This window comes from Panthera uncia, unplaced genomic scaffold, assembly GCF_023721935.1.
Source record: "Panthera uncia isolate 11264 unplaced genomic scaffold, Puncia_PCG_1.0 HiC_scaffold_161, whole genome shotgun sequence".
Taxonomy (NCBI): domain Eukaryota; kingdom Metazoa; phylum Chordata; class Mammalia; order Carnivora; family Felidae; genus Panthera; species Panthera uncia.
In genome coordinates, this window is record NW_026058261.1 from 25,146 (window position 1) to 50,197 (window position 25,052).

Here is a 25,052-nt window from a genome sequence, read left to right on the forward strand (position 1 = left end):
TTCTCCAGCCAATCGTGGCACGCCTTGACCTATCTCCCCCTCTTATTGGGTGAGCGGGAGTGCGACGAGACGGATGTTGTCGTTTTCGCAAGGGGCCAAGCCGTCAAGATGGCGGGTAGTGGCGGGGAGCTTGGAGGTGTATTTGATCACCATGTCCAGAGGACTGTATGCGACACGCGGGCCAAGTATCGGGAGGGGCGACGGCCTCGTGCTGTCAAGGTAAAGTGATTTCGGTTTCATCCTTTGTCCTTGAGAGTTTTATTTTCACTGTGATTCCACATCCCAGCATATGTAAATAAAGGTTTGAAAGGCTGCGATCCTATCCGTCACTCATTGGAGATGGATATGAGAATCTCTGGTACTCAAGTTACGAAAGATTCTCAAGAACCCTTCGGTCAACTGCTAGAACGTCAGCTCCGCAAACACAGTGCTTTGTGTTAGTCATTGCGTCTTTCATGTTTACAATAGTGCGTGGTGCGTGGTAAGCACTCAATGAATATTTGTTCTCTCTTTGTAGTAACTTCTCCCAAGCCAACTTCTGGAAAACATGTCGATTGAAGAAAATTTATTCTTTAGTTAGATTCTCGTGGGGTGAATTTACTTTTTATTTTTTCTACAGACAGGTTGAACAGAATGTTTTTTGTTTTCAGAGGCTTTTTTTTTTTTTAAGCTTTTTTCTTTAAATTCCAGTGTAAGTAATATACAGTGTTGTTAGTTTCAGGTGGGCAATATAGTGATTCAGCAATTCTGTATATTACTCAGTATTCTTCATGATAAGTGTACTCATTAACCCTAGAGCAGTTTTTAAAAATAGTTTTGTCCTAGGCTTTTTGGGGAAGTATATTTTTATGTGTTTGCATTTCTTTTAGGTATATACAATCAATTTGGAATCTCGGTACTTGTTAATACAAGGAGTTCCTGCAGTGGGAGCGATGAAGGAATTAGTTGAGCGTTTTGCTTTGTATGGTGCAATTGAACAATATAATGCTCTAGATGAATACCCAGCAGACGACTTTACAGAAGTTTATCTTATTAAATTTATGAATCTACAAAGTGCAAGGTAATTTGCAAGTTAAGCATAAGTTTTGTCTCCCCCATCCCCATTGCTATCATTTTGGCCCTGGTTTTCCCTCGTTTATACCTGAATTACCCAATAACCTAACATTGCCCGTATTACTCTGGTCTTACTCTAGTCTTAAGCGTTAGCCTTATCAAAACACTATTCACATTGTGTCATTCCCATGCTTAAGAATCTTCTGTCGTGTATTGTGGTAGATAAAAAATGGGTTTGGAGTTAAGTTTTTGAGCTCCACTGCTTACTAACATCATGACTTTGGACAAGTTGTTTAACTTCAGTAAGCCTGGTTTTTTTCTATTCTGTAAAATCTGTATGGTAAAAGGACCTATTCACTGAAGTTGTGTGAGGATAATGAGATAACCTATGTAAAGGGCTAAGTGTAGTGCCTCCTGTTCAGAATGCAGTAAACGTTAGGTATTGAAGTTCTTATTGTTATGCATCTATGTGAATTGACCCCATTTTTTCCAGTCTTCTCTTTTTTTTTTTTTTTTTTTAACATTTATTTACTTTTGAGAGAGAGAGAGAGACAGAGTGTGAGCGGGGAAGGGTCAGAGAGAGAGAGGGAGATGCAGAATCCGAAGCAGGCTCCGGGCTCCGAGCTGTCAGCCCAGAGCCCGACGCGGGGCTCGAACTCACAAGCTGTGAGATCATGACCCGAGCCAAAGTCGGACGCTCAACCAACTGAGCCACCCAGGCGCCCCTCCAGTCTTCTCTTTAACATAAATTCTGCTCCGATAAGGCTGAAGTATGAAATGCCTTATCTAGTTTTATGTTGACCCCATTCTTGTCACTAATTTGCTCCAAGACTCATCCTTCTTTGGCTGTTGCCATTCATAGTTTCTTTATTATATTTTTTAAAGATTTTAAGTAATCTCTATACCCAACATGGGGCTCAAACTTACAACCCCAAGATCAAATGTTGCATGCTCTACCCAGCTAAGCCAGCCAGGAGCCCCATCATTCATATTTTCTTTCTGTACTACAAATAGCACTTGCAGCCTGCCACAAAAGCACTTGATTTTATGTGGTTGTATATTATTCTCAGTTTGCTCTTATATGTAATCTCACTTCCCCTAATCACTTTCCCCTAGCCTGCTCTTCATGGTCAGGGAATCATATTTGCTAGAACTTTTGCACCTCCCATAGCACATAGTACATTATGTGAAGTTCAATATCTTGATTCGAATTATAGCTCTACAAACCAATGTGAGCATGGCTAAGTTATAAATCTTCCTAGGCCTCAGTTTCATCATAGGGTTTTTATGAAGTATTAATTCAGGTGAAGCATTTCAGGCACTGCCTGGTGCATGAAAAATCTCAGTATTTTTATCATTATCCCTGGGCACAGAAGTACTTAAATATTTATTGTAGTATAATGCCTGGCCAGTCATAAATGTTTAATAAATATTTGTGGAATACCATTCTTTGACTTTGTCATTGATTAGTTATATATTCAGCATTTACTCAATTACTGAAGATTTTATAATTATAATATTATTAATTTTTATATACGAATCCCATTATAGGAACAAAACTGTGGTGAAGACTAAACTGGGTATGAGCTAACTCTTAAGGGCCATTTAATTAACACAGAGAAATCTGTATTTCATGACCATAGATTGTGTACCTCAGGTTAACTGCTGGGGATCCTAAGTTGGTTAAAGGGGGTCTGGATATGTGTGGATGACTTAGCTCAAAACCTGTTAGCACTATAGAGAGTTCTAAGAGTATTCCCTACATCAGTAGAATCAATACCATCCATAAGGAGAACATCTTAATTCCCAACCCATAGGAAGTATATACACATAACAAAAGCTGAACTTTACTGTTTAGATCAATGCACTGAATCCTAGTTCAGCTATCATCCTAAGTAAGTCAAGATTAATAAACCATGCTATCATGTATTTCTGTTTAGGACAGCCAAGAGAAAAATGGATGAACAGAGTTTCTTTGGTGGACTGCTTCACGTGTGCTATGCTCCAGAATTTGAAACAGTTGAAGAAACTAGAAAAAAATTACAGGAGAGGAAGGCTTATATAGCAAGAACTACTAAAAATAAAGGTATGGAAAGCCTGTTACTAAACACCTTCAACGTGTAAGGCACTCTGCTAGGTATATCATCATGGAGCTCCCAGTCTGGTGCGAAGAGAGGCAAATAAATGATCACAATATTTAAGAACTCTGCAGCACTCTTATGGAATATGGGCTGGAAAGGGAGAGATGTTGGTTTGTGGAAGCCTTCCTATAGGATGAGAGAGGTGGCTGAGTTTTGAAGGAGTAGACATTACTCAGGAGGCAAGAGGAAGAGATGGAAAGGTAGGCCAGGTAGAAAGTTTAAAGGTCCAGAGGAATAAATGAGCAGTATGCGTTTGAAGGAACTATGAATAGTACAGGATAACCGCAACACAGGGATTGCAGTGAGAGGGAAGATTAGAGAAGAGGACAGGAACTGAATCATGAAGGGCATTGTGTCACAGGCTGCGGAATTAAGGTTTGACCTAAAGGCAATGAGAAACAATTATGATTTGCAGACCAGTTACCAACTGCTAATCTAAAACTGCTAATTGTGGAAAAGTTCCACTTTTGACCAGCAGCTGGCCAGGTGTCCCATATGCCCAACTGAGTTTTCCTAGACACAAATTCTAGGTGCCTGGAATGAAGCCATGGGCTTTGGTACATGGACTGTAGGAACAGAGTACTCAGAATTAGACTGAAATAATGTGTGTGGTCTGAAATCTGAATAGTACTGGAAATCCACATTACTAAATATCTACCCTTTAGTTGAAGGACAAAGTCATTTTGCAGACACCTATTGAATATAATGAGTGATTAGGGAAAGGGCAGGTGGCAGAGGTGAAGAGAGATAGAAGGTAGGAAGACTCTTGGAAAACTTACCTGAAAATTTGGCAAGAGAGCTGTTGAGAGTCCCTGATCACTTGTAGACAATGAACTTTTAACCTGTGGGATATGTGAATAGCTCCAGGAGAACTTATGTTTGTGTGCCAAATAAAATTACAAAATATGGGTCCAGCCTGTTGCCTCCTTTAAAAACTAACAAACCAACTAAGCAGCATGATACATTCATGTAGTAGAATGCTCCAAAGCTGTAAAAAAAGGAGCATTCTATGTAATGACCTAGGAAAAAAAATCTCTAAGATCTACAATTAAGTGGAAAACACAAAGGTGCAGAGAAATGGCTATTATGGGGGAAAAAAGAGGAGTAGGCAGGGGGAAGAAAAGTAAGACATACTGGACAGATAAATAAGAAAGTAAGAATGGGATTACTTATGGGCGGAGGGTGGAAACCAGGCATATAGGGGGTAAAGAAAGCGTGAAGCATGACACTAATATACCCTTTATGCTTTTTAAACACATGAATGTATTACCTGCTCAAGAAAAAAAAATTTTCAGGGTAGCATTTGTTAACATTTTAAAGTAGTGTTTGTTTTTAAAATCACACATTTCTGAATAATGAAAACAGTAAACGAACCATTTTTTTCCTCTTCTCTCATCTTTTAAATTGTAACATAAAGATCATTACGTGACAAAGAAGAAACTGGTTACGGAGCTTAAAAACACACAAGATTTTAGACAGGACTTCCATTCAGAGACCTCTGGATGTGCAGCCACTTTGAACACTTCTACTGGCAACTCAGATCCTTGTCTTCCTTATTCTTGTGAATTGCCTTTATGTTATTTTTCCTCGAAATGTACATGTTCATCAGGGGAGCATATGGACAGGGCATCAAACTTCTCTCAGGATGGTAGAAACCATGAAGAAACATTGGAGCATTGTATGCACAGTGACTCTTTGCAGAAAATACGGGTGAAACCGTTTAAAAATTCATCGGCCTGCCCTGGCGCACAGGCTATTACTTCTTCAGAGGCAGTTGACAGATTTATGCCTAGGACAACACAACTGCAGGAGCGGAAAAGGAGAAGAGAAGATGATCGTAAAATTGGAACTTTTCTTGGAACAAGCACGAGTAGTACTGAGGTTATGATTGGGCCTCTGTTACCAGACTTACCCAAAGTGGATATGCACGATGACTCGTTGAACACGACAGCAAATTTAATTCGGAATAAACTTAAAGAGGTAAGATCATTTTTAAAAAAACTGTTTTAAGAGACCATTTGGTTATAGGGCTAACAACTAAATGGAGATTTGTGGCAACTAAAGTATTGTCATTAATTTTTTTTTGTTTTCAGTTTTTTGATGTGTTTTTCTACAGTTCCTGTTGAATTAACTGAATCTGACGAACAGAAAAGTATGTGCTTTGGTATCATTAGCCTTTGCTTTAAACAGTGAGCAGAACAGGGGCACCCGGGTGGCTCAGTCAATTAACCATTTGACTCTTGATTTCAGCTCAGGTCATGAACTCTTGGTACATGAGTTTGAGCCCTGCATCAGGCTCTCTGCTGTCAGCAAGGAGCCTGCTTTGGATCCTCTGTCCCCTTCTCTCTGCTCCTCTCCCAGTTGTTCTCTCTGTCTCAAGAATAAACATTAAAAAAATGAACAGAACATATTCTATGTCATTCTAGATATAAAACATAAAAGCAGTGGTTTCAGTCCGTGAGATCAATCTGTGAGAGTGGAGCCCAGGCCCTCTCTTTTTAAAGCTCCCCAAATGGTTCTGTTATGAGTCAAAGTACAGAATTATTGTGTTGAAGGAAAACTTTTTCTCAAGTTCAGTGTTCTTACAAATTACATCAGAATGGTTTTTGCTTCTTTGATAAAGATAGCCATAGAATGAGGTGAGATTATTCTAAAGACTAGGCCCTAAGGTCTGCATTTCAAAATGTAAACTTCTTAGATTACAACTCAACTGTCCTAATTAAGTACTAATTTTTTTACATATTTACATAATCATTTTCCATTTTCTAAGCACAAATAAAAGAAAGCTAACGTTTGAGTTAGCTTTTGAAAGATAGCTTTTTGTGGGGTAAGCCTTTTGTAAATCAAACTGAGGGAAAAGAACCTTCTTTTAAACTTTAACTCTGGAGGTTCAGAAAGTGCTTTTCACGCAGTTGTAAATGTATTTTACAATGTGATTAAGGGAATCTAAGGTAGCTTCATTTATTTTATGTATATGTTTTTACCTGAAAATTACTATCTGATTAAGGATGAGGGCTTATGTTATAATATTAAAAGTCTGTGAACACAATTTCCATGCTTAAGCCTCTTTTTAAATGTTTGAGTTTGTGCTGGCCCTTTTCTTCCTTCAGATACAGTTGAACTGAGGCATAGATGCGGATACATAGCTCCCTCAGCCAGAAATGACTACATTTTCAAGAAAAAAGTTGTTAGGTCCAAATCCTAAGTAAGGAGACAATAGAACAACAAAATGGAGAAATACTGAATACAACTTACACAGTTTCTAATAATTTTACATGTTAAGTGAAGACTGTCTTACTCTGCTTTAACTCATTGTCAACTCTTTTTCCAATGATGTGTTTGGTTTCACTTCCCTAGGAAATTGAGGATTATACCATTTTCTACTTATCTCTCCAATTTTTCATACCCCCCCCCCCCCCCCCGCCCCGGTCAAGCCTCCAAGTCTGTAAATACATCAAATGTTATCAGTGTTTCAGGTTACACAGAATGGAGATCTCTGTCTGTGTCTATAAAATAGCAAGTGACTTCACATCTATAAAGGATTGTTAAAGTAGAATATATGTTTACTCTTATCCCCTCAAGTTTTTTTTTTTCTTGTTAAATGGCTTTAGAAATTTTACTCCCATCAGTGTTTGGAGAGAAAACTTTGTGCGTAGACCATAGGCTGTAACCTGAAATTGGGCTAACTGCCTTAAATGTGACAGCAAGAATTGAACTACTAGATGTATCTCCTACCTCTCCTAATAGTTTATTTATTCTTGTACTATAAAAACTAAGTTTTGGTGGTTCTCTTTTTTTTAAACTAGGTAATTTCATCTACGCCAAAACCTCCAGAAGACAAGCTGGAAGATGTACATACAAGTCGTCCGTTAAAACAAAGAAGAAGAATATAGATTGCCAGCAGCAAATTATATTTTCTAAGGGACTATTTATCTTTTATTTTTTAGCCTATCATTTTAATTCTTTAAGAGATTTTACTGCTGGTATTTTTTAGTGCACTCCTCTTTGTGATACCATTCAAGCTATTGTATCTAATAAAGGTTCATCTTTTAAAATTAGCTTATCATTCACAGAATACATGTCAGCCAAATATGTTCCTTAAAAAAAAAAAAAAAAATTAAAGTTTTCCAGAAGCTCCATCCAGTGACTTTGGTTACATTTTATTGGCTAGAACTGGGCTCATGGCTGTTCCTAACTGGGAAGGTCTGGAATGGTGAATGTTTTAGGTTTCCAACTTCTCTGGTTGAGGAAGCAGGAGAAAAGAGGGTTGTGAAAGTATTTCCCACAGGGGCCAAGGTCGTTGGCTAACTTAAAAAACAAAAGTAGTTTATCATTACTTAATATTACAGAAAGTGTTTTTCTATTATTACTTCTCACTTTGCAATAGTTATATGTAAATTAAATGAACAAAAGATAAAAATTTTACAATGCAAATAAAGACAGGCAACCAGGATTTGTTTCTGATTTTAATACAAGTATTAAGTGTTTCACATTCAAAAACTAGAATTCAGGATGTGTCTGAATGCCAGGGCTTCAAAATCAATACAATTCTGTAAAGTAAAAAAGTTAAACTATTAGAACAAAGCTGAAATTAGGAGCCTATATTCTTTAGTTAGTCTCTAAGAAGAATTTGCTTATCTATGGCAGAAACAAATCTGTATTTGTCAATCCTAGACTGCTAACCCGTACATTTAGCATACCTACATTGTTTGTCCTATCAGACTACAAAATTGGAAACTGGAACGAGTATGTTCAAGCTGTGTCCTTTTTTTTTTTTTTAACTGCTAAAAATAACTTGAGAAGGCCCATACCAAACTGTCTGTTTTTCTTTTCTCTATATACCTAAAGGCCTCTTACCTAATGGATTGAATTTGAACATACCGGTTAAGAAGGTTCATCATCAGTTATGACCTGATTCAAACTTGCTGGGATGGCACCAAATGGTAGATGGTATTAAAAGAAGCTGGAGGCAAGGGGTTTGGCCTTACTTCCTTGTAAGGTAATTATTTTTTTCTGCTGAACTCCCAGGTAAAAGACACGTTAGAGACCCAAGCATAGAATTGGAAAGAGCAAGTTACTGTCTACAACATGCTTCTGACTTTAAGGTGCTATGAATTTCTACCTCAGGGTCTTATTAAAATGTAGATTCTGATAGTGGTGGCCAGAAGCTGGTGGGTTATGGGAATGCAGAACGGTTTACAGTTTTCCAAGATGGAAAGCAGTCTGGAGATTGGTTGTACAACATTGTGAATGTACTTAACATCACTGAACTGTATGTTTACAATTGGTTAAGATGGGTAAATTTTGTGTTAGATGTATTTTACCACAACTGAAAAAAAAAAATTATCTGACAGCCTTAAAAGGAGGAGCTGCTCAGTGGGTTCAGTTTTGTTGAATGGATTCCTGATCTTCTCAGGACTTTGCAAGATCTTTCCAGTGACCACATGGAAGCCAGCATGCCTCCCCATCCCCACCAACATGCACAATATTTGATCAAGATGAGTGGAAGTAACCTTTGCTGTGTCAAGCATCATAGAAACAACAACAACAACAACAACAACAATTGAGTCAGTTGGTTTGGGTTGGGGCCTGAGATTCCCCATTTTCCCCAGGTTCTTAGGTGACACCATTGCTGCTGGTGAGTAGCAAGGTTCTCAGTAACTGGGCTACTGAGTTCTGGGAGCAACTGGAGATCTGTTGGTGTTCCATCTGACCTAAGTAGTTGCTCCAATCCAGTCCATTCTATGTGGCTTCCTCCATCAGTCTCAAAATGAGAAGTGTGCCTTTCACACACTGCATTTTACTATTTATTTCCAGGAATAAACTACAGTGGGACAAGTTAGAGAAATGAGCCGAAGATAGCATAGGAGAACTTAACATGCAAGTTTGTGCATAAAATCGCCATCTAGATCACTGCAGAGAATTAAAAAGTTTCTACTTTTCTTCTTCAAAGGAAGAATTAAAGGAAATTTTAATGTGTCAAATTATTAGGCTGGCTCTTCTGGCTCAGAAAACTTGTCAAATTCATACATGAAAAACCTTGCTAAGCACAATACTATAAAGTACTTTAAATGTATTCAAGATTTTTAATAATTATTCTCATGGTTTGGCAACATTTGGGTTGAAAGAGATCGAATTTTGTCCTGGCAGTTATGGTGGGTACTTGCTGAGTACACTATTCAATGTTCTATCCCTTAAGCCTGCCAATAGACTCTAGTTTTCTTTGGGAAAATATTAACATACAAGAAATCAGGAATTGTGTATAGCTAAAGAGGCTGCAAGCTCAAAAAGTCTGTTGAATAGAATCCTCACTATTGTTGATTCCCAAAACGTGGGGATGGAGCTGAGATCGTCATGGTTGCCTGAACTTCAGCTGTGGGCTAAAGTCCCTACAGAGGTGAGTGTCCAGGTATTACTGTCTGATCCCTTAAAAACTTTGCTCTTAACCACTTTGAGCTATTGGCACTGTACCTTTGCTTCTGGTAAACACGGTCCAAATACCTCCAACAAAAGTCTCTCTTCTCTAACTGCTTTTTCAAAGTCTGCAAAAGAGATCTTGCCATCGTTGTCATAATCCTAGAGAGGAAGATGAGTTCTTGATAAATGATAGGGTAGTTTTTAATTTTGCATGGAAAATAACTCTTTGCCAAGTAAAACTATTAGTTTACATTTCTGTGGGCACTACTTACATAAATCAAAAGGTACTTATTTATCAAGGCTACTTACTTTATTCCTGGAAGTCTGTTTAGAATACCTGTTATTATAGGTTGAAAATTTGTGTCCCTCTTGCCTCTAAATCCAATGTTAAAGCCCCCAATGTGATGATTTGGGAGGTGTCTTTGGGAGGTAATTAGGTTTAGATGAGGTATTGAAGGTGGACCCCCCCATGATATAATTAGCATCTCTGTAAGTAGAGACCAGAGCTCCCTCTCTCTTCCATGTGAGGACACATTGAGGTGGTGGCTGTCTGCAAGCAAGGAAGAGCACCCTCACTATGGAAGCAAATTGACTGGCACCTTGATCTTGGACTTCCCAGTCTCAGGATTTTTTTTAAGATTTTATTTATTTTATTTCATTTTTAATATTTTTAAATTATTTTTGAGAGAGAGGCAGAGTGTGAATGGGTGAGGGGCAGAAAGAGAGGGAGACACAGGATCCGAAGCAGGCTCCAGGCTCTGAGCCATCAGCACAGAGTCCAGCGCGGGGCTTGAACTCACAAATCACGAGATCATGGCCTGAGCCAAAGTTGGACATTCAGCTGACTGAGCCACTCAGGCAGACTTTATTTTTAAGTAATCTCTACACCCAACAGGGGCTCAAACTTACAACCCTGAGATAAAGAGTCACACATTCCACCAACTGAGCCAGCCAGGCACTCCCCAGTCTCAGGATTTTGAGAAACAAATTCCTATTGTCTAAGTCACCCAGTCTGGTATTTTGTTATGGCAGTCCAAGCAGACTAAGACACCTGAGTTACCTTAAATATATAAAATATGGTCGTGTCTCTAAAGGATTTATACTGTAACTGGGGAGTAAAACAAAAAGAGGACACATAGTGCTACATTTGTGATAAAATCAGTGCCATAGGGCAAAGATTTTCAAACTTAATTTTTAGTAGTAGAATTTGTTCCTCAAAGGATCTCTGACTTGAGAGCTCATCATGTAAAAAGGATAAAAGTGAAGTTACTCACTTAAGGAGCAAGGCACTGGGAGTTAGAGCAGTAACAGTTCAAGATGGACTAGAATCATAAGAAGATGCTTGCAGACTACTGGGAGGCCTTTAAGGATGATTGAGAGGACTTTTAGGTAGCTGAAGAGGTCTGGGGTGGAAATGCAGAAGAATGGCCCAAACTGAAGTCTGACCACATGAGGCGATGTAAGTCAGGAAGAAGACAGACCTGCCTGGAGTGGAGCATTAATGACAGGGACTGTGGGGGATTAAATCACGGGAGGGGCAGGGGACCATATACGTAGATTATAAATGCTTTAACTGCTTAATTCAGTTTGGGTTTGATTTGATGCGTCCTTGTTTTTTCACTTCTGAGCATAACTCAGGGTTGCTGAGAGTCTAACTTAGAGAAAGGTTTGAGTAATTACCAGAAAAAAATTCACTCCAGGGGCACCTGGGTGGCTCAGTTAAGCGTCCAACTTTGGCTCAGGTTATGATCTCATGGTTCATGAGTTTGAGCCCCATGTCAGGCTCTGTGCTTACAGCTCAGAGCCTGGAGCCTACTTCAGATTCTGTATCTTCCTCTCTCTCTGCCCCTTCCCCGCTCATGCTTTGTCTCTCTCTCTCTCAAAAATAAATAAAAATTAAAAAAGGAAAAATTTCACTCCATAACATGTCCTTTAAAAAAAGAAGAGGGATGCCTGGGTGGCTCAGTAGATTAAGTGTCCAACTTCTGCTGAGGTCATGATCTCGCAGTTTGTGGGTTTGAGCCCTGCGTCGGGCTCGGTGCTATAGCTCAGAGCCTGGAGGCTGCTTAGAATCCTGTGTTTCCCTCTCTCTGCCCCTACCCCGCTCATGCGCGCATGCTCCTCTCTCTCAAAAATAAGTAAACATTAAAAAAAATTAAAGGGGTGTCTTGGTGTTTCAGTCAGTTAAGTGTCCGACATTGGCTCAGGTCATGATCTCATGGTTCATGGGTTCGAGCCCCCGCATCAAGCTCTGTGCTGACAGCTCAGAGCCTGGAGTCTGCTTCAGATTCTGTGTCTCCTTCTCTCTTTCTGCCCCTCCCCTGTGTTCATGTTCTATCTCTCAAAAATAAATAAATGTTAAAAAAAATTTTTTTTAATTAAACAAAAAAAGAGTGAATTTGGAATTGGGGAAAATACTGTCTCTCAAGAAGTCTACCCTCAGCCCTAGCAGTGGCTAGTGAGAGTATTTCTTAATCCCTATTTTGTGGAGCTTGAACCCACAAAACCCATGAGATCATGATCTGAGCTGAAACCAAGAGTCAGATGCTTAACTGACCGAGCCACCCAGGCATCCCCAGTGAGAGTATTTCTGAAGGAAGAAGGTATGCTGGAGTCTGTGTTAGCTGAATCTAAGACTTGGCAGCCCCCATCATCTATTTCTTTCCTCATCTCCAGAGTAATGGAAATGAGCTGGGTCCAGAATGCTTTAGAGTTAACAACTTTTCACTGGTATCCAGGATAGGGGCATAGTAAGAAAAGGGAAGAAATCACTATGTCCATAATAAAGTGGTACTTTTTGTTTCATTGAAAGAAGAATTCTGCACCCCATTTTCTATCATGATTTTGGGTAAAACTATTAGTATTTGTTTTCTCATCTGTAAAATAGAGATAGTAATTTCTACTGCATAGGGTTGTTTTGAGGGTAAAATGAGTTCCTATATTAAAGTTCTATGAAGGCCCTTGGCATATAGTTAAGTACTTTATAAGGGACAGCTATTTTAATTATTATGTTATTTTGTTATAACGAATGTTTAGATGGATTGGAGGGCTAAGGTCATGCAGACAGACTAGAGTGGCATCCAATTTTACACAAACTGAATCTGCTGCACCACTCCCTCCCAACCCCCACATTGAGTAAAATATTTTAAAATAATACAGTTAATATTTTGTGTAGTGATTCATTTAATCACCCAGCCATTCCATAAGTATTTATTGAGCACCCACTATCATCCAGGCACTGTTGTAGGCAATGGATAGAGCAGAGAACAAAATCTCCTGTCCTCATAAAGGTTACTTTCATTATAAAGGGAAATAAATAATTTATTTGTCTTTAGCTTTCCCCAATATCTGCTTATAGGTTTTCATTCTTACCATTTTTTTCAGTGTTATATCTACCAACTCTTTTATTCCTTCATCATTCTCTTCTTCAGATGACTGTTGGTGTAGACTGTTCTTTAACATGTCAAATATCTCTTCTCGACAAATGTAACCATCACCATTCAAATAGTAAACTTCAAAACAGACTGCCCAAAGCACAAGAAATGTAAAGACTTGGATAAGAACAGTTAAAATATCACTAGTCTTCTCCTTAAGTTATTTTAATATATAGTTTTTAAAAAGATAAAAACAATTTATACAACCTACAATTATTGGTCTATATGACAGATGAATTTTAAAATAAAGCACCTTTTATACTTATTGGCACAAGATTAAATACTCCTTGGAATGTGGAATTTGAAATTGAGAGTTTAAAAATGTTATGAAACCTGAAACCATGAAACTGTTAGAAGAAATCATAGTAAAAGTATAAATAATAAGTAAATAAGTAATAATAAATAAGTAAAATGTGTGTTTAACTTTAGGGATCTTCTTTTCAACATTCCAAATCCAAATTTAAGTGGAAGAACAAGGGATAAAGATTTGTTTACTTACTCAGAATTCTGCAGTCTTTTCCTAAGCAATTTGACACTTTAAGCAATTGTTCCCTAGAAAACTGTCATTTAAAATTGTTCCTATTCTTGGGGCGCCTGGGTGGCTCACTTGGTTGAGCATCCAACTCTTGGTTTCGGCTCAGGTCATGATCTGATGGTTTGTGTGTTTAGGCCCCATGTTGGGCTCTGTGCTGACAGTGCAGAGACTGCTTGGGATTCTCTCTCTCCCTTTCTCTCTGCTCCTCCTGCACTCTCTCTTTCTCTCTCTCTAAATAAATAAACTTAAAAAAATTGTTCCTATTCTCTTTCCTGGGTTCCTCACCCCAAAACCTGGACCCAGAGGTATAAAACATAGAAAATACACATCACAACAATGGTACAGGTGAGGTGAGGCCAGAGCTGTTCACTTCTAGGCAAAATTGTGAATGGGAAGATTTTTGTCTTTGGAATTACTAACATATCTTTCCTGTAGGAAATTCTCTCTGTAACCATTCTTCCTGTGGGCATTCTCTGTCCTCAATCTCTTTTCCTCTCTTCACTGATCTACACAAATTCTAACACTAGAATATTGGTGGTTAATGTGTATTTCATTTTGTTTTGTGTCAATCCCTCACATTTATTTTCTTTGTTCAAGAGATGAGGAATGTCTTCACTGTGACTTATGCACTGCCCGATATCAAGGCACATTTCCTGCTGAGCCCAGTGCCAGCCTGGGAAACCCGGAGTTGGCACAAGCCCTGACATTGACTAGCTCGTCTTCGCCTGGGACTTGACCCAAAGACCCATCCTGGTGACATTTAGGCATGACAGAACCAGTGAAGGAAGTGTAGGTCTAAAGGACCTCCCAAGAAACAGACCACCCATTTCATTTGTTTTGATTTTTTAAAAAAAATTTTTTTTTAACGTTTATTTATTTTTGAGACAGAGAGAGACAGAGCATGAACGGGGGAGGGTCAGAGAGAGGGAGACACAGAATCCGAAACAGGCTCCAGGCTCTGAGCTGTCAGCACAGAGCCCGATGCGGGGCTCGAACTCACGGACCGCGAGATCATGACCTGAGCCGAAGTCGGCTGCTTAACCGACTGAGCCACCCAGGCGCCCCTGTTTTGATTTTTTTTTAAAGCTGTCACAAACTATTTTTGAAAGGTTGCTATAGAGAACATTGATTTTATATTTTTAAAAATTGTTTAAGCATTCACTAAATACAAAATTGACACTGTATATTACTAAGTCAGTAATCACATATAGAAATCTTACACTTCAGCTTTTCTTCAAAAGTCCCTCGAAGAAACACTGATAATCCTTTAACCCACTCTTTCACATTTATGCAGTTATCGTGGTCTTTGTCAAACACAAAAAATACTGAAAGAAAAAGACCATAGAAGTATATTGTAATTTAAAGCTATTTTATAATTCAAATATATAAACCTTCTTCCCAAATTGAGAGGAAAAAAAGGTTTTGGCCATCTTTAAGAGTCAAAATTATTGGAAATGTATGTGTGTGTGTATATATATATATTTTGTCATTACAAAAATGTTTGCCACATATTAATTATTAACACCATATATATCGCCATCTCAGCTTGGCCCATTTCCATTTCTTAAGCCTCTTACCCCTGTTCATTAGCATATCGTCAGTCATTCCAAATACGCTGTGCAGGATTGCTCCAAAAGCATTACGATCTAGCCCAAGGTTATTAAGTCTTACATTAGCTCTTTCCACCAAGCTGTGAAAAAGTCTTACGAGACATTCTACTTCACTTTTTTTGACTGTAAAATAAAAATACAAATAAGTACAACTTAGACTTAATGAGTACTCCAATTAAAAATATTTTACTAAGCAGCTATTTTTTTCCTATGATGCTAGATGCTCTAGTGATTAAAAACAGAATGACATCACTTGTTACTTAAGGGCTTACGCAATTAAGGTGGGTGTCACCAGAAGACTCGTAAGACGGTATGTAAATGAAAAATTATGTAACATAATGCTCACTACTACAGACATGTGAAGAAAGAGAAATCAGTGTGGGAAAGAGGAGTTAGGTCATTTTCATGGGAGTAGACTTTGAACAGAGACTTGGAAGGATACATTGTATTTATACAGGAAGGAATGTGTTGGGGGTGGTAAAATGGAGAATTCCAGGGAGAGATAATATGGGTAAAGGAAAGAGGTAGAATTGTGGTTGAAGTTGAACATGCTTTATTGGGAGCACAGCAAGTTAGGAAGAAGTGAAAAAACAAGATTGAAGAGGACGGGCTGATGGCAGAGGGCCTTGAATGCCTAGTCAGAAAATTAACATTTACAGTTGACTTTTGAACCACATAGGTTTGAACTGTGGGTCTACTTAAATGCAATAAAAAATAAATATAGCGCAGTACTGTAAATGTATTTTTCTTATGATTTTCTTAAAAGTTTTTAGCTTACTTTAAGAATACAGTATATAATATATAAAACATACAAAATAGGTTAATTGATTGTTTATGTTATCAGTAAGGTCAGCAGTAGGCTATTGGTAGGTAAGCTTTTGGGGAGTCAAAAGTTGTATATGGATTTTCAACTGTATTGCAGGGGTTGGTGCTTATATCCTACACTTTGTTCAAGGATCAACTACATTTTACTGGAGCCGTGTTTCTAATGGACCGTCCAGGACCATCTGAATGAGAGAAATCCATAGCCTCCCCTTTGTTTGTTCAAAAGCAGATTCCCAAGCCTTACTTGACTTACCAAGTCAGAATCACTAACATCAGACCCAGGAATTAGCTTTTAAAAAACAAGACCTCAGTTGACTCTTCTAAGCCCTGAGGGTTGAAAAAGTGGGAGGGAGCTTGAGATGTTGCAGAAAATCAGTGGGACTTGGTGACTAATTTTCAAACAGAAATGTTCAATATTCACACACTTGGATTTCAGTCCAGACTTAGAAAAGGGTATTTTTAAAGAAGTGCAGGGTGATTTTAATGCATTGATCAGGACTGAGAATTAAGGGATTCCATTTAGCAGGCTACACAGTGTAACTATAAGCTCAGAAATATGACAAAAAGCTCATTTTTACCCATCCAATAAGAATTTATATTGAAGGCCTCCTGTGAACCGGGCAGTGAATACACCACCGTTTCTGCCCACAAAGTTGTTACACTTTGGCTAAGAGATAAGAAAAAAAAAAAAAAAGTGCAAGCACTATGATTGATGGTGTTTGGCAGTGACCCAAAAGAAGGAATAATCAACTGGGGAGGTAGCAGGAAATTAAACAAAGGTCCCAAGGAGGAGGGGTCACTTGCCAGAGGAGGCAGCTTGAAGGTATGTTCTGAAAGCTAGCTGCAGATGGTTGGTATGGCCACATGGCAGACTAGACTTTACAATGGGGAGTTTCTGAAAAATTTTGGCTGGCAAGTTAACGGATCATATTTGCACTTAAGGAGGGTCACTTTGGCAGTAGATTCTCAAAACCACATTATGAGTGATGAGTCCACATGTGACAAGGTTGTGTCTTCCCCAAAACAATTTTAACAGTCTATGCCATCCCATATGCTCTTTCTACAAAGACTTTGATACTCCTCTGAGATGGGATCTGTCTCCTTCACTTGAAACAGGGAAGGCATTTTCTGACATTTCAACCAGTAGAGCTCAGTGGAAATGAGGCAGTGTGAACTTTTCAAGGCTAGGTCACTAAAGGGGTTGCAGCTGCTCTGAGGACAAAAACTTGGAAAGAATTTTTTCTCATAAAAAATACAGAGAAAGAGGAAGCTCAGATGTGGATGTGCTGTATGAAGTGTAGAGTATGTTAATGTTTGCCTGAAAGTCAGCCTGCTTAACTCTGATGGAGAATTATCGGGAGTGCAAACGTTAGCACCAACAATAGTTTCCTCCTTGAGGAAAGGGAGGTTTTAAGAGTCAGATGCTGCTCTGAGCCAAATATTAACAAGTCATCCAACACAGCTATCAAGGATTTTAGGCACAATTTTCAGCAGGTAGTAATTTTTTCTGAGTTTTATCCATGTAAGCCCACATTTCATTACAGCTAAAGACCTTACTCATGCGGTCCAGGAACCATTGTAAATGATATTTGAAAGATCTTGGGTAATGAGAATTGTGAGGTGCTAGGCACTGGCTCATGCTATTTAACTTTATTTTGGGATAACTTTAGATTTACACAAGAGAAGCAATGATGATAGAGTTCCCAATCTTCACTGTTTCTCCGTTAAAACTTTACAGAACCGTGGTACAATTATCAAAATGAATACACGAACATCGGCACATTATTAACTAAACTACAGATCTTACCACTTTTCCACTAATGCTCTTTTTTTGATTCCAGAATCCAAGCCAGGATACATTTGGCTGGCATGTCTCCTCCAATCTATGATAGTTTTTAGTCTTTCATGACTTTTTTTTTTTTTTTAAGTTTTAATTTATTTTGAGAGGGCATGAGCAGGGGAGGAACAAAGAATCCCAAGCAGACTCCATGCTGAGCATGGACAAGGGCTCAACCCCACAAACCGTGACATTATGACCTGAGCTGAAATCAAGAGTTGGATGCTTAACCTGAGCCACCCAGAGGGCCCAACCTTGACTTTTCATTTTGCATAATATTCTTCAATTTGGGTTTGTCTAATTTTTTTTTTTTTTTTTTTTTGCATAATAAGCTGTGGTTAGGGGTTTGGGGGGTGAATTCTAGAGATAAATTGCTGTTCTTCTCACATGTCAGGGGGACACATACAAGGTTAACTGCTGAGAACTTTGATCACTTGATTACGCTAGTCTACGGGTTCTCCACTGTAGTTGCTATTTATCCTTTCCACAATCTATTCTTTGGAAGCCAATCTTTTAGGGAAAATGTAATTCCACTTCTTGGGAAGGAGTATCTATACTATTACTTGGAATTTTCATGAAAGCAAGAGGTCTTTTTTTCCCTATTTACTCAATTATTTATGTCAGGGTGTGTGTGTGGGGGGGGGGTCACATACACTTATTTTATCACAATCCTGTCATCTTACTCAAATTGTTCCAGTTTTGGCCCTTGGGAGCTTTCAAGTTGGCTCTTGTATGTTTCACATCACACAACCCCATTGGCTTTTTCACTTCTTCGCTTTCTGGCACTACTTGCCAGGCCAATCTTATATTTTCCCTGTGTGAGGTAAAATATATATAATATATATATATTGGTTTCTGTCCCTGGTTCCTGGCACATAGCTCCCAAAACTCTTGGGATTTCCTAAATGATGTGAACAGCATGAGTATCTTTTGTTCAATTTTGTCATTGACCCTGGCCCCCAACACAAAGCTCCTAAATCCCTTAGAACATCAGGGGTGATAGGAATCTTTTGTTCTAAGGAGGCGACTACTGGTGGCTCCTGGCTGGGAGCTAGTCACCAAAAAGACTTGATTAAAAGTCCATGATTAAAAGCTTGGAACTTTCAGCTGTATCCCCCATTGTGCAGAGGGGCTGGATATTGAGTTAATGACCTATGGTGCCTATGTGATGAAAACTCCATGAAGACCCCCAAAGTGTTCAGGGAGCTTCTGGGATGGTGAACATATGAAAGTCCTGGGAAAGGGAATGGAAGCTCCATGCCCCTTCCTACATACCTTGCCCTGTGCATCTCTGCTGTCTGCTCCTGATTGTATCCTTGTATTTCAAAAACTGTATCCTTCTATAATAAATCAGTAATCTATTAAGTAAACAATTTTCCTCAGTTCTATGAGCTGCTCTAGCAAATTAATTGGGCCTCAAATTTATAGCCAGTTAGTCTGAAATGCAGGTAACAACCTGGACTTGTGATGGGCATCTGAAGTGGGAGACAGTCTTGTGGCATTGAACTCAACGTACAGGATCTGATGCCATCTCAGGTAGTGTCAGAACTGAGAAATTGTAGGGTACCCGGCCGATGTCACAGAAAATTGCTTGCTTGAAAAAACCACACAGTTGGAGACTGGAAGTGTCAAGAAGTGTAGCAGTAGTGTCAGTAAAAGAGAAACAAGGCATAGCATAGGTTTTCCTTTACACTCTGTGTGGCTATTTCTTCAAGGAATCCTGGTTGTTTTTATTGGAGACTGGTATTTAGACACCAAGGATTATGCACTGGGTGTGCTTATTACTACTGGGAGATGAATATTTCTAAGCCCAATACATAACCAGGAGCTGGGATGGGTACAGTGGAATATTTCCAAGCCCTCTCAGCAGACAAAGCTGGAAAATATGTATGTATACTTACCTATATATGCATACATATTGGCCCATGTTATGTGTGACAAATGAAGTGAAAGCCAAATATTGGACCAATGGGTCTATAGGTGGTCCTGGGCTAAGTCCCAGAAGAGATGATCAATTGTATTTTTTACCTCACGAACACTCAGGGCTCATGAGTTCATAAGGGCTAATCATACTAGATTTAACTTATTTCCTCCTTCTAGTCGGAGTGGATCAGAGAAATGCAGTTCACAAAGTATTTGGATTTTAGGGGAGCCTGGGTGGCTCAGTTGGTTAAGCACGTGACTCTTAATTTCAGCTCAGGTCATGATGTCACGATTTGTGAGATCATGCCTCCTGTTGGGCTCTATACAGAGCCTGCTTGGGATTCTGTCTGTCCCTCCCCCATTCTCTTTCAAAATAAATTAAAAAACATTTTTTTAAAATGTTCGTTTAGGGGCGCCTGGGTGGCTCAGTCAGTTAAGCGTCCGACTTCAGCTCAGGTCATGATCTCACAGTCCGTGAGTTCGAGCCCCGCATCGGGCTCTCTGTTGACAGCTCAGAGCCTGGAGCCTGTTTCCGATTCTGTGTCTCCCTCTCTCTCTGACCCTCCCCTGTTCATGCTCTGTCTCTCTGTGTCTCAAAAATAAATAAACATTAAAAAAAAATGTTCGTTTATTTTTGAGAGAGAGAGACAGAGTGTGAGTGGGGGAGGAGCAGAGAGAGAGGGAGACACGGAATCTGAAGGGGGCTCCAGGCTCTGAGCTGTCAGTACAGAGCCCGATGCGGGGCTCAAACTCATGAACAGCGAGATCATGACCTGAGCTGAAGTCGGATGCTTACTGACTGAGCCACCCAGGCGCCCCAAAAATAAATACATATTAAAAAAATCCACATAATATTTGCATTTTAGGAAGGCATATAACAAAAATCTCTTACTCTTATGTCAATTATCTACTCAGTATCCAGTAGTGCCAAGCACAATGGTAGGCTCTCACATAAATGTTTGCTAAGTAAATGATAACTCCTTGTACACAAATGAGGTAAAGGAATATACTGGAGGAGACAGGATCCAAAGTAAGCTCTAGCTGCCAAAATAATCACTTGAATCAAACAACATGAAATTATTAGAAAGTTTTAAAATTGTTCACTGAGCTTTAAAAAAATTTCTTAATCTATATGTGTAAAAATTATGGCTGAACAATATGTGTGAATAAGACTGGGTCAATTCCTAACTCACTATTAATCAAGCTGTGATTGCAATTAGGTTGATAGAACTGAAATTTCACCTGGGAGAGACTAGGGATTCATCAGGAAACCCTATACTTCAGTGTGTCTAAGAATAAATGGAGTGAACAATCTGGATGATTGGCTCTACTCGCAGAGATATTTAAATGTGCCTAGGGTGGTATCCAGGAATCTACATTTTCAGTAAGCATCGTTAGGTGATTCTGATGCTGGAGATACTCCTACCATACTATGAATAAGAGGTATACAGCCAAGATCAACTACAGAACTTGTGGGTCCAATGCAAAGAAAACATGGGTCCCTCATTGAAAACATTAATTTTAAGTGTTAGTGGAGCATTAAACTAAGCGTGGGGCCCCATGACAACGCATAGGTTGCACACACATGAAGCCATTTACTATGCCCTGAGGTAATGATCTGCCACTGCCACTAAAGATTTAAAAAACTCTACTTAATTTTAATTTACATTTAAATAGCCACACACATACTTTTTAAAAAATGGGGCACCTGGCTGGCTCAGTTGGTAGACCATGGGACAACTCTTCATCTCAGGGTCACGAGTTCAAGCCCCACTTTAGGTGTAGAGATTACTTAAAAAAAATGTTAAGTAAATAAATAGCCACACATTGCTAGTGGTTACTCTACTGGAATACAGCTCTACAATGTTTTATATTCTAGAGCTGTATGAAAAAAAATCAACAGCTGCTTGGTAAGGTAATGAATTTTCTTCGTGAGGTCACTGGAAATAGTGGAGGATCAGAGTCACGCAATCTAGTAGTTTGGACTCAAGAAGCCATGTGGCACATGTAGGCCTAGTAAATTATGAAGCCTCCCTCTTAAGAAACTTTAAAGCAAAGCCCAAGAAAAGCCATCTCAACTTTCTGGCACATGACAACTAAAACTATCTATGTACACCAAGAGAAATAGTAAGACAATCCCTTTTGTCTTTTTAAGTAAACTCTACCCCCAGTGTGGGGCTCGAACTCATGACCCTGAGATCAAGTCACATATTCCACCAACTGAGCCATGCAGCCACCCCAATACAATCTCTTCCTGAGAAGGGAAGGCCAAGGTGGTTACTATTTGTTAGCTCTCCCCAGTCCTACCCATTGAGAAGCAAATTCTAGGTGCACCTGGCTGGCTGGCTGAGTCAGTAGAACATATAACTCTTGATCTCGGGGTTGTGAGTTTGAGCCCCATGTTGGGTGTACAAACTAAAAACAAAATCTCAAAACAACAAAAAAACACCCAAGTTCCAGTCATGAGAGGCCAGTCTGGTTTTTCAACTCAAGGACCCAAGAACTGAGCTGAATTCAACAATTTTTATTTTGCATTCACTATGGGACAGTACTATACAGAATGACCATGAGAGTCTAGAATGCTTATTAGTTGCATCGAGAAATGAAGATGAAATGCATGTTCTGGCATCAGACTTACCTGGGTTCTAGCTCTGCCTCCACCAGAAAAGTTCACTGTCATTTTAGACAATCTGAGACTTGGTTTCCTCATCTGAAAATGTGGAAAATTTCACCTACCTCATTGGGTTTTTTTCCTGAGACTTAAAGATGAAGATAAACCATTAAGCATACCATTTCCCCAATGAAGAGCTTAATAAACATGAGTTGTTAATAATCTCAGTATAAAATAGTAATCTGGTTACACTGAACTTTTGATCCTAATTTAGTGTCAAAATTCTGCAAAAGGAATGCAACTCGTTCCTCTTTTGAAAGATACTATTCAGTATCTTCTTTGTAGGAGACTGTATGGGAAGCGGGCCTGATCTAGTATTACATATTCTTTACTTATATTACCTATACTTTCAGAGAATTGTTTTCAAATAACAAATTATGGTATTAAACACACATTTGGGTAGCTGGCTAAAAGTAGTTTCATTTGGATGGGGAGAGGAGTTAGATTTTTAAAGTATGCAAAATTTCCTTTTGAATGTTTAAAACTCAGGTTAAGAAAACAGCAAATAGGGGCACCTGAGTGGCTCAGTCGGTTAAGTGTCCAACTCCAGGTTTTGGCTCAGGTCATGAGCTCACGGCTTCGTGGGTTCAAGCCCCGCATTGGGTTCTGTGCTGGCAGTGCGGGGCCTGGTTGGGATTCTCTCTCTCTCCTCTCTCCCACTCGGCTGTCTCTCTCTCAAAATAAACTTAAAATTAAAAATAGGGGCACCTGAATGGCTCAGTCAGTTGAGTGTCCGACTTCAGCTCAGGTCATGATCTCAGTTTGTGGGGTCGAGCCCCGCATCAGGCTATGTGGTGACTGCTTGCTCAGAGCCTGGTGCCTACTTCAGATTCTGTGTCTCCTTCTCTCTCTGCCCCTCCCCCGCTCACGCTTTGTCTGTTTCTCAAAAATAAATAAATGTAAAAAAAAAATTAAAAAAACAAAACAAAACAAAACACAGAGGCACCTGGGCGGCTCAGTTGGTTAAGTGTCCAACTACAGCTCAGGTCATGATCTCATAGTTCATGGGTTCGAGCCCCATGTCAGGCTCTATGCTAACAGCTGGGAGCCTGGTGCCTGCTTCAGATTCTGTCTCTCCCTTTCTCTCTGCCCTCCCCCACTCACACTCTCTCTCTCAAAAATAAACATTAAAGGGGCACCTGGGTGGCTTAAGCCCTGCGTCGGGCTCTGTGCTGACAGCTCAGAACCTGGAGCCTGCTTTGGAGTCTATGTCTCCCTCTCTCTCTCAAAAATAATAAAACATAAAAATAAATAAATCTTTAAAAATAAACATTAAAAATGTTTAAAAAATTAAAAAGAAAGCAAACCAATCTCCAAAAAATAAAAGAAAAAGAAAACGGCAAATAACAGTAGATATTACATTCAACTTTGGTTAAATCTGCTAGATGGATTTTAAGGGTTGAAGAACAGCAAGATTGCAAAAACAGGCCCTAGAAGTGCTTGAGGATCATTTAAAATATAACTGGAATGAGAGAAAACTGAATTAAGTCTACCAACGAGATTCTTAGGGTGGTACTACTGAGACCTACTGAGACCACACAAGGAAAAATGGAAGTGCCCAACAACAAGGCTGTACTAGTGTCAGAAATAAAAGTCATTTCCTCAAAGTCTAAAGACATTGTCAAAATGGATCTCAGTCAGGATTGCTTGTTGTCATGCCCGTGAGACAAGATACTTTTTAAGGTCTGTCAGGACAAGGATTCCCCCCTCCCCCAATCTGTTACATTAATTTTAATAAACATTTGCTATGTGCAAAGTACCATGCTTATTTCTTCAGCAACTAAAATATCTTCTATAGCTCTATCAATCCTCTGCCTCTATGGGTTTTGTGTCAGGGAATTGGTCAAGGTAAACCTTTAGAGTTTGAGATCTCTTATTAAATTTCAGACTGTTAACAGAACGAGTCCCTGGTTGGCAGATAATCCTTTAGTACATATGTCACATAAGTTCTCAAATTCTTCTTTCCACATACACAAATATATTTTAGGAACCTGATTAAAATATTCTCAGTGTAATGCAGGGATCTTGTAAATTCACTTATAATCTATTTTTTTAAATGGCCAAAACATTAGAGAGAAATTAGAGGAACTCTATTTTGGGTGTTACAAAGAACCTGTTAATGTCCAATGTATCTATCAATGTTTCTATTTGATTGAATAAAGATGTTCAGGCAGTGCTGGATGTCTGGTTAGTACTCACAGTTCTTGACGGTATTACTAATGGATTCCACCAGTTTCTTCAGAGTCTTCTGGTCCATGTCAAGTGTTGCTTCAACACACTGTAGAGTTCTAAGATAGCCTAGTTCCAAGCCTACATGTCTTGGATTGTCACTGATTCCATAGTTCATTACTCTATACCAACAGAATGTGACAGCGGCAACGTTCCAGCAACCACAGAAGGTTCTCAAGTGATTGCAAAAATATGCAACAACGGTTGTTAGCACTCAAAACAAATGCAATGATTCCATGAATGTTACTGTGATCTGAAATATTACAGCAATTCCTATATTTATCTTTTCTTTAGGGCTAAACACCACTTAAAGTGGTACTTGATATTATTGTCATTTATATTTCCTCAGCACAAACTGTATGGTTGAAAATGTTTCC

The 25,052-nt window shown here is 39.1% G+C and overlaps 2 protein-coding genes across 4 annotated transcripts; one reads left to right on the forward strand and one right to left on the reverse strand.

The window, feature by feature from the left end:
- The first annotated feature begins 1 nt into the window (after position 1).
- LOC125917237 (RNA-binding protein 48-like) lies at positions 2-7,183 on the forward strand. The gene is made up of 5 exons (XM_049623482.1): positions 2-219; positions 870-1,060; positions 2,994-3,139; positions 4,612-5,174; positions 7,001-7,183. Exons 1-5 carry the CDS (start codon positions 109-111, stop codon positions 7,085-7,087), a joined length of 1,098 nt encoding a protein of 365 aa, XP_049479439.1. The 5' UTR covers positions 2-108; the 3' UTR covers positions 7,088-7,183.
- LOC125917238 (calaxin-like) lies at positions 4,914-24,811 on the reverse strand. 3 transcript variants are annotated; one of them, XM_049623484.1, is made up of 6 exons: positions 24,646-24,811; positions 15,158-15,313; positions 14,801-14,905; positions 12,984-13,135; positions 9,666-9,770; positions 4,914-4,997 (listed from the first exon to the last, which is right to left on the reverse strand). In XM_049623484.1, exons 1-6 carry the CDS (start codon positions 24,791-24,793, stop codon positions 4,959-4,961), a joined length of 705 nt encoding a protein of 234 aa, XP_049479441.1. In that variant the 5' UTR covers positions 24,794-24,811; the 3' UTR covers positions 4,914-4,958. The 3 variants fall into 3 exon arrangements, with proteins under 3 accessions (XP_049479441.1, XP_049479440.1, XP_049479442.1); XM_049623483.1 differs by lacking the exon at positions 4,914-4,997 and adding an exon at positions 7,650-7,744; XM_049623485.1 differs by lacking the exons at positions 4,914-4,997; positions 24,646-24,811 and adding exons at positions 7,650-7,744; positions 19,309-20,274.
- Positions 24,812-25,052: the final 241 nt, after the last annotated feature.

What these genes read in the sequence shown, in the direction of transcription:
- LOC125917238 (XM_049623483.1), bottom strand. Translation starts at nt 24,793, where the DNA reads ATGAACTATGGAATCAGTGACAATCCAAGACATGTAGGCTTGGAACTA. An exon ending in TAGTAATACCGTCAAGAACT is followed by an intron (nt 15,314 to 24,645) that starts GTGAGTACTAAC and finishes TTTATTTTACAG; the next exon opens with TCAAAAAAAGTGAAGTAGAA. An exon ending in TTTTGAAGAAAAGCTGAAGT is followed by an intron (nt 13,136 to 14,800) that starts GTAAGATTTCTA and finishes TGCTTTGGGCAG; the next exon opens with TCTGTTTTGAAGTTTACTAT.
- LOC125917237 (XM_049623482.1), top strand. Translation starts at nt 109, where the DNA reads ATGGCGGGTAGTGGCGGGGAGCTTGGAGGTGTATTTGATCACCATGTC. An exon ending in GACGGCCTCGTGCTGTCAAG is followed by an intron (nt 220 to 869) that starts GTAAAGTGATTT and finishes CATTTCTTTTAG; the next exon opens with GTATATACAATCAATTTGGA. An exon ending in ATGAATCTACAAAGTGCAAG is followed by an intron (nt 1,061 to 2,993) that starts GTAATTTGCAAG and finishes ATTTCTGTTTAG; the next exon opens with GACAGCCAAGAGAAAAATGG.